The sequence below is a fragment of the Gossypium raimondii genome, chromosome 7 (genome assembly GCF_025698545.1).
Source record: "Gossypium raimondii isolate GPD5lz chromosome 7, ASM2569854v1, whole genome shotgun sequence".
Lineage (NCBI taxonomy): Eukaryota > Viridiplantae > Streptophyta > Magnoliopsida > Malvales > Malvaceae > Gossypium > Gossypium raimondii.
In genome coordinates, this window is record NC_068571.1 from 46660430 (window position 1) to 46670597 (window position 10168).

Consider the following 10168-nt stretch of genomic DNA (forward strand, 5'->3'; position numbering starts at 1 on the left):
ATGTTGAACCTCATTCTCGATTAGAATACAACTTCTTCATCAATCAAATAAACCTCTTCATTCAATTTTGTGCCAAGTATCGATCTGTCATCTTTGGCCTTCCAAAATGTAACTTTCAAATATTACCATAAATTTTACTAATTTATACAATTCTTAATAACAGTGATTCCAACTAACTCATCATCAATTAACTTACTACAGTGACAACTATAAACACAAACCTCATACCAAAAGTAGAACTTATACAATAAAATAACAACATAATTTACTTATACCCATGCATAAAACATATCCAACAACTACGAAAGCTTTACTAACATAACAAAACTTAGAATTTCACTTTCAACATTTCATTAACACGATAATAGCAATAATTTATCTAGTATAGGAAAAGAACATTTAACTGATTAACTGAATTGATGCACCTTAACGTTGAATTTTGGGTTTTTGCAACAACTTTACGGATGTGAATATTTTCAAAGACACCCCACATTTTTAGGTTTTCCTAATTATACCTTCAAACTAAAAACAACAAAATTTATAGGACGAGAGAGGGTTTAAGGTTGCTGAAAGTTGACAACCATAGATATCATTCATGTAAAAATTTATTAACTAGTCATTTCAGCATTGCTAAACCTAATGAACTCGATAACCAAAAATGTTGTGTTTAGAACTTTTTTTAGAGACTCTTAAAACCTCGCCCTAACACTGACCTCGGCAACATGTGTCGAGTTTAGAACTTTTTTTTAATGATTCTTGGTAACTTGACCTCTCCCGAATATTCTTGGTAACCCTGATCCTATCCCTACTATCTGAACTCAACAACTATAGTTGTCGAGTTTAATGTTATGTTGCCGCGGCCTATGGTTGTTTACTTATGCAATTTCATGACTAAAAATAAATGTCATAGGTTAACCATGGAGAAATAATGTAAGAAGTTAATATATACGATTACTACCATAAGGGTTCAATATTTTCACTAATTTGAAATGACACATGGGAGGGAATTTACTTTTTCTTTTTTAATATTTCTCATTAAGGGTTAGGAAAAAGGGAAAGCACTTTCTACCAGGCAAAGCCATTTCATTGGGTTTAATCCAATGTGGGAGCATTTTTACAAACGGTCCTCGCTCTTGTGAAATATGGTTCCTAGTGGCTTAGCCAAATGGATCACTTGTCATTGGTATTAGTGGTTCTATATGGATATTGCCATAACCATATGTCATTGAGTAGTCACAAGGTTAACCACACTCAGTGGGATAGTTATTTGCTTGGGACTAACAATCATCGAACATGAAAATATTATGGCTTAGTGACCGCATTCACACGTGCGCATAAAACAAATAATTTATAAAACAATTTTAAAACGCGACTTTACTGTAAGCGTACAGGTCAGTTGTAATATTTATAGTGTTACAATGGAACACTAGAGTATTCCAAGGATCGAACCCAAAGGAAAAAAACGATTGAGAGATAGATAGCATATACTATGGAGTCTAAGCGGCTACTGATACAATTTTATAGTAGGACAAATCATACCATGAAATTTTGCAAGAAAATTAAATATGTTAATATTGGGACTAAATTGTAATGAGTACAAAACTAAGAAATTAACCAAATTAATGACTAACGGTGGTTGGTTGATTTCGATGTGGTTTGTTGATCCTCAAACAAGTGACTTAAATCGCTTAAATTACTAATTGACTCCATTTTATCTTTCAATCTCAAGTTTACCGACTTAGACGAATTAATTCGATTTATCTCTCGATCTCACCGATTAATTCGGGACTAACGAACGAGTGCGAAACAATATTACCTTTCGGCCTCACTTGCCTAGATATTCCCTTAGGGGCGTCACTTTCTAAGTTTTTAGGTTTATTCGATTTAGTCTAATTTTTTATGATTTAGTCCTTTGTCCAAAAAGCAACTTATCCATATCAACCAACCTCCTTTTAGGTTTAGCTACTCATGTTGAAAACAAAGAGAATGAACATGGAAATGAAAAGCAAAGAAGCCATTAAAGTAAAGCTTAAGAAAAATATAAAAGTTTACATTTTATGCAAGAAAACTTAAAGAACATGAAAGTAAATGCATTCAACAAGAAAATCTAAAGCAATAAATATAAAAGGAACAAACTTTAGCTGATTGGAAATAAAATAAAAAACTAAAATACATTAACCTAAAGTTAGAAATGTCTTACAACCATGGTACATGGACTGAAAGTGTAAATAAACCTAAGCTACAGTGATAACTGACATAACTAACATAACTAACACTAAGAACATCAAGAATAAGAAGTAAATGCAAAAAAATAAACTCTAAAACTAAGAAAGAAGAAGAGAAAATATAAACCCTAGAAAAATTGCAGAAAGACTAAGAGAAAACCTAGAGAAAACTAAGGCAGAGAAAACCTAGAGAAAACTAAGGCTAAAACTAAGCTAATATGTGTGTCTCTCCTCCTCAACCAAATTTGGTTGTTTTAGGCTGAATTCTGATGAATTTCGTTGCCAAAATTTTCACTACACGGGCCTTAGGTGATTAGTGGATCGAGTGGACAAAGACTACCCTTTTTGTCCAATTTTGTCCCCCTCACGATATCGATGTCACGATACCCAGAAGAGAATATCGTGACACCTTGGGCAATTTTGAGCCTTAAGGTCTTTTTTGAAGGGTGGATATCATGATACCTAAAGTGGATATCACGATACTACTAGAAGGTGGTCTCCAATTTTCATATTGTTGGAGGTATCGCGATTCCAAGGTGTGGATATCACGATACCCTTTCCTTTGGTGTCATTTTCGCTTGTTTTTAACATCCAACACGCCCCTACACCACTCAACCACATGTTAGGCCTCTCAATGACACTAATAACCAAATTGGGTCACAAAATGAGCAAAAATGAGCCATTTTCATTTATTAACTTAAAATCTAAAAATTACGAAAAACTATACAAAAGACGTTACTTTACTCGAGAATAAGCTCCTTAAGTATATCGAAAAAGCCTGTCATATCAAATTATGACAAATCACTTAGTATTCATGCATAGAGGAGGCAAGGACCATACAAAAATTGTTTTAATTGTTATTCCCAATAATCATCAAGTGGAACTTTACGGTGGAATCGAGGATCCGGTTTATGACGTTTCATCCTCTAAATCTATAGTTATATTTAATGCACATAATTACATTAGTTAACGTATAATATATGTTGTCAATTTTTGCAATTCATATAGATGTTGTATAAATGAATGATAGAATTAAATAGATTTGATGTTTATTTAATCTAATCCCATATATATTTAATACTCAGGAAAAACAGTTACACAACCGAATACAAAATTTTAAGGGTAAATTGCACCCTAAGTCTCTAAACCATAAATAAGTTTATGTTTTGGTCACTCAACTTTAAAAAGTTACAAAATGGTCATTGAATTATTGAAAAGTTTTCATTTAAGTTACTAGGCTGTTAAAATTGTTATTGTATAGCCTTCTTTGTTCGCACCACCAACACCAATTGAAAGCTCTTTTTCTCCTTCACGCTGCAATTCAATTTTCTATGAAATAACTTTGAACACCACAAATCTATGAACCAAAATCCAAACAACTTTCATCTCTGATCTCCGACACTGACTGGTTCATGCATCAAGGCCCAACAAGAAGATCATGGACGTTATGGACTTTTTTTACCTCAAGGCCCAATAATGAAGTCAAAGACGAAGCAAATCAAGGCAAGATTGAATAAGACTATCCAAGACTTCGTTACAAAGGCCCTAGAAGTGCATATAAGGAAAAAGGAAAATCAAGATTCACTTTCTTATTTTCAAGAAAATCAAGAAACCAAATTTTGGTCCAATTTTCTTATTTTGGATGATTTCAAAAATCAAGAAAATCAGTACTTCAAATCTTGGAATTCTTGGTCTAGTAAACCAATTCTTGAAGCTAGTACGCAATGGATCACACTTTCGAGCTTGAATGAGCCAATTTTAAAGGCAAATGGATCACAAGTTCAAGTTCTTGAAATTTGGCCCATTGAGATGTTAATAAGCCCAATATGAAGTTTATTAAAGGACTTAGTTGAATTCTTGGTCAAATTCTAAAAGTGGCTTGTTTTGTAATTCTTTTAAAATTTTAGCTCAAATTTGAATTCAATAAGTGTTCATGTGTAAAAATTTGGCCCAAGGAGCCCATTATGAGTCTTGACTGAATTTCCTAGCATTCTACACTTTGGCTCTTTTGTCTCAAGACCTGTAATAAGGGATCCACAAATCAAGTTGTAAACATTTCAGAAACAATGTATTTCATTTTCATACATTCTTGGACACTTTTCAAGCTTAAAAATTTTACTAAAGGTCAATCTAATCTTCACAAGTTCATTTTAACTTCTCACAAATATTAGCAATTTTACTAAGCGTGAACCTTATGAAATTGTTAAAGAATGAATCGATGAAGATCGAGTCATCTCAGTCGTTAGTGTTCAATCTAATGGTGGAGAATTAGAGTATCAAGAGAAAAGAAAGAAAAAGGGTGAAAATCATGATATTGAATTTGTTTGTATTTCCATTTTAAATATATTTTTGATTAAATTTAGCTAATAAATTTATTTTTTTAGCTTTTAGATTAAAGGGATACAAAGAAAATAAAATTACAAAAGAATCAAATTACAAAATGTGTAAAATGTTACGAGTTAATTTTTAAAAATCAAGACTAAATGACACAATGTATGAATATTGAGGATTGAAATTACTATTAAGCCAATTTTAAAAGCTATCACATCATAAAGAAAAATTGAATTGTTGGATGATCATTTTGTAACCTTTCATAATAACTTAATTCACGATTTAGCCTTTAAAGTATACCAATTTTCCCACTTTGGTACCTAAACTATTTTTGTCCCAATTTTGTACCTAAAGTACCAATTTCCACTATTTTTGGTCCATTTTGTAATGGTTGTTAAAAAAATCTGTTAAGCAACTTTGGCCAATAGAAAAGTGCCATGTGATATGTTTTGGCCAATGAAAAAATGTCCCGTGACAATTAAGTTTATTTACAATAAAAACGTTAAATTTAAATTAAAAATAAAAAATATAATATTAAATATTTAAATATCAAAAAACACATTTGACTTTAAATGATAGTTGATCAACATTGACCAAGCTTTAACCGACCACGTGGCGCTATTAGAACACGTCATGTGTCCTTTTTTATTTTTTAATATTATACATATTATATTAATTAAAAATGTAAAATAATGTATATAATAAATATTTTTAAAAAGTTAAAAAATAATTTTTTTATAAATTTCTAACACATATAATTATAAATTTTAAAAATTCAAAATAATATATAAATATTAAAAATATACAAAATTGAAATTTAAATATATATTAATTTTATAATATTTTTCAATTTTTATATACTATTTTTACTTTTTATATATATTATATATTTTTACATTTTTAATCAATATGATATATATAATATTAAAAAGTAAAAAAGGACATGTGGTGTGTTCTAATAGTGCTCATGGCCTGTCACTGACCAATCAATGGATGGTCAACGCTAGTCAACAATCAATCAATGCTCGTTCAACATCGATCAACAATCGGTAAAAGTTTAAATTATTTTTTAATATTTTAATATTTAATAATATAATTTTAATTTAAATTTAAAGTTTTTATTTTAATAAACTTAATTGTCATTTGACATTTTTCATTGTTCAAAACATGTCACATTGGCGCTTTTCCATTAGTCAAATTGCTTAGCGTATTTTTTAACATTCATTACAAAATAGACTAAAATAAGGAAATTAATATTTTAGGTATCAAATTAAGACAAAAAATTTTAGATATCAAAATAAAAATAAGTATACTTTAAGAGTTAAATCGTGAATTAAACCTATTATAATTAAGTTACCAAAGTATTACTTACTAATAGTTGATTCATTAATATAAATTTTTTATAAACCACGTAACTCATGACACAAAGTAGTGTAAAGCTTAAAAAGAGATGAAAATTATATAAAAACAATCATATATAAAACAAAATTTAAGAATAATTATATTTTCTGCAATTTAAGTAATTTTAGTTAATGATGCTTTGACCTAATAATAGAAAGAATCTAAAAATTTTATCAATTTAAATTGTTAATTTAATAACTTAGTAAAATGAAAGATTATAATTATACATTTTCAAGAAAAAATATATTTTTTAAAATAATCCATGTTTTCTTACTTGATAAAAAGAATAATTTTATACTTAATTCATAATTCATTTTAGGTAAATTACACCCAAGTCACTAAATTATTAGCAAGTTTACATTTTAGTCATTCAATTTTAAAAAGTTAAAAAATAATTAATAAACTAATCGAAAGTTTTGATTTAAGTCGTTAGATTGTTAAATCATTGTTGTATGACACTCTCTATTTGCACTGCATGTGCCAATTGAAAGCTCTCTTTACCTTTCTTTTCTACGATTCAATTTTATTTTTTTTGTAAAACAACTTTGAATGTCACGAATTTACAAACCAAATCCAAATAGCTTTCTTCTCTGATTTTTGACATTGGTAGTTAAATCAACTTGGATCCAATGTATGTTCTTCTACTCACTGATGGGTCCTGATATACTGTATCAATTATCGAATGGTCATTTGGAACTCACTAACTGGACTTTTGATAAAATAAAATAAAAACTTAACAACCCCGTGATTTGAAAACTTTTGAATAATACACTAACTTAAATGAAAACTTTCGAATAGTTCTATACCTATTTTGTAACTTTTTGAAATTGAGTAGCTAAAACATAAATTTACTAATAATGTAGTGACCTTGGTGTAGTTTACCTTTTATTTTATTGCTGTTATCAGCCATTGGTGGAAGCATCTTTGTGTTTAGTTGTTTTCAGTCGGATACAGTTGTTCTGTTGTTGTTGGGGGGTTAATTTGGACTGTTCGGGTAAAGCTGTAACTGTTGAACTCTCTGATTGAATTTGAACGAAAGATCAACAGAGACAAAAAAAAAAAACTCCCAAAAGCCATGGAAAAAGAGAAGCTGGACTTCATACTGGTTCCGGCGGGTCTACTCCAGCTTGCTCTCTATCATGTTTGGCTTCTTTTTACCATTCTCAAGCATCCCACTAGAACCGTGATCGGCTTAAATGCTGAATCTCGTCACCAATGGGTTCTCTCCATGATGTCTGTAAGTCCTCTCTCTCTGCTATTATTATTATTTTAATTTCTCTAGCTATGAATGAAAACATGTTAGAACTTGGGAATTATATTAATATTGTAGGATATAGTGAATATCTGGCTGTGATTGAGCTCTTAGGAGTTGCAGTACTTGAGGAATTGAAGATATTTGACTTTAAATTTTGAAGGTGGATAGATCTAGCTACAACGGAGTTCTTGTATTATGAATCAGAGTGCATTTTGCCTCTACTCAAGAAATGGGCAAATTAATCCCTGTAGGTAAGATCAAAGAGCAAACAAGCCCTTCAATTTCTACTGTTAAAATTTGTTCCATACAAGTCAGCATGAGGTCTCCGTAGCCGGTCACTTGTAACTGATTGGTTATTAATCACGTCAGTTTTTAACATTAGAAATGAACGAAATTTTAATAGAGAGAATCAGTGTGCTCTTTGATTTTGATTTAACGTGCAGTGACTCATTTGTTCATTTTTTTAGTAAAGAGAGCAAAACGCAATCGGACTCTTAGTATAGGGGTCTCCATGGCAATTTTACCGATGGATCTATATCTATTGCATATAAATACAAATCTTCATAATGAAAAAGGTGTAGCTTAGCTTGTTCTGTTTCTAAAATTCCTTCCTTTGGCTCAATTTAGATAGTTGATATGCTTTTATACTTGGCTTGAGTATGAGGTTTGTTATGCTACATAAGAAATTGTAAGGACACTTTTGTTCTTTGCTTCATCTTTTTGCTGTTGTAACTTATTGATTAATCATTATGTAGCATATACATGCTACACACCACATCTGAATATTGAAGGGAATGAGATTGTTATTTGGATAAGTTTGTTAACATACCAATTCACTCTGAGCTGCTATAAGAAAGTCTAGGTTCTTGGGAGATTACAGAAAAAGACAGCTTCTAACCAAGATATGCCTTTTATTTTCTCTAATTAATGAGCTTTAAGATTATGGCATGTAGATCTTTATGAAAGAATGCAACTTCCTTGTCTGGTCTGAAATTTTGCAATAATCAGATGTAACATAAGGAGAATTTTTTGTAAGCATTTGCATGTTGTTTTGGAGCATTACCAATGCCCTTTGAAAATTCAGTTGATTATATGTTTTCTTTGTCGCATCCACCATGTAGAGATATATTTTGAAGATTCAATGTCCGCAAAACAGTGTGCTATAACAGGGGAATTTGCTGTTTGCAACATATGGGCTGCATTATTTATTTTTCTTTAAATATTTCTTGCTTCCCAACCTAGTAAAGAGATATCAACTTCAATGTTTGTGTCTAGAATGGTCCATGTACTAAGCATCAGATCTTGATGTATCAGGATCCCTTGAAAAATGGTGTTTTAGCAGTACAAACAATACGCAACAACATAATGGCATCTACACTTTTGGCAACCGTGGCAATCACTCTTAGTTCGTTGATTAGTGTTTTCGTAACCAGCAGCTCGGACTCTAGCAACACAACTTCAGAAATATTTTATGGCAATAAGAGTCGTATACTCTCTTCAATCAAGTATTTTTCCATCTTGCTATGTTTCCTTGTTGCCTTTATTTGCAATGTGCAGTCTATTAGATATTATGCCCATGTGAGCTTCTTGATCACTCTCCCTTCATCAGTAGACAATGTGGAATCTGTTGAATATGCTGCAAGAAACTTAAACAGAGGAAGTTATTCCTGGTCGCTCGGGCTACGAGCCTTTTACTTATCCTTCCCCCTATTGCTTTGGATCTTTGGTCCCATACCCTTCTTTTTGTGCTGCTGCATCATGTCATGTGTTCTTTATTTCTTGGACACAACAACTAGTTTCACACGCCAACTTCATCGCCGCTCATTCAAAGAGGAAACGCTGAAAACTGGTTATCTGGAATAATTGGTCAATTATCGCAAGTGATTTTGAAGCTTTTAATATTTTTTCTAGAAACTTTTTTGTGTGCATGTGATTATGACCTTGGTGACTTATCCTAGAGAATTCCTATATTAAGATCAATTTCCTTGTTAATCTAGAATTTCGTTTGGTGGGTTCTTATTCTTACCACCATTTGTACTTACAGTTGTTAGTTTATGGATATGGGAGCTTCATGTTGTTTTGAAGAGAACAAGTTTAATGTGTATTCACATGTTTATAAATAATTACCAGGCATTGCATTATATGTTGAGTATTAATCGTGAAATCTACATTTGCTATTTAGTGGAATGACTTGCTTTTATAGTTCTGTCTGCTATATAGTATTGTTAATGGAATGGGTAGTAAAATGTAAGTGTGATAAACTGAGGAGTGAGCTTAAAAAAAGGGTGATATCCGTACTTTTTTCTTTGTTGAAATAGAATATACTAGGCTTTACAGGGTGGGATTTGGATTGGTTTTGTTCTTTTTGTTGGAAGATTTTCAATACATACTGTGCCCTCATAATTGCAAATGAAAAGTTATAAATAATCAAAAGTTATATCACTTGGTTATTAACAATGAATCATGATTATTCAAATATACATCTATTGAATAATCATATTTATTGTTAAAAATGTAATTATTCATTTAAATAGTTGTGTACATATGAAGAGATATGAAAACTCCTATAAATAGGAGTCAAATTTCATTTGCTTGACACGCTAGAAAAATACATCAAAAGTTTCTTTGTATTCTCTTGCTATCTTTTATATTCCTAAATTGTTCTATAAATTCTTTATAAAAAGTAATATCCTTGCTATACTCCGCTTAGTGCTCAATAGACTATTTCCATCAATACAATATGTAGACAGTCATCGGTCATTTGTCGGTAACTCTTTTGCACACTATAATATAGGTTGAGGCGAATAGAACCTTAAAAAAATGGGATTGATACACACTTTGAAGCTTTCATTAATTTCTCATAAGTTTATTTTATCCTCACACACCAACACCCTTTACTTAAAAAATAACAAACTAGTCATTGTGCGTTAGATTAAAGAGCAAACTAGTCCTTTCT

General features: G+C 30.8%; 1 protein-coding gene across 1 annotated transcript; it reads left to right on the plus strand.

The window, feature by feature from the left end:
* Positions 1-6922: 6922 nt before the first annotated feature.
* On the plus strand, positions 6923-9353 carry LOC105787102 (uncharacterized). Its single transcript, XM_012613550.2, has 2 exons — positions 6923-7194; positions 8527-9353. The coding sequence occupies exons 1-2, from the start codon at positions 7033-7035 to the stop codon at positions 9073-9075; spliced, it is 711 nt and encodes a 236-aa protein (XP_012469004.1). The 5' UTR covers positions 6923-7032; the 3' UTR covers positions 9076-9353.
* Positions 9354-10168: the final 815 nt, after the last annotated feature.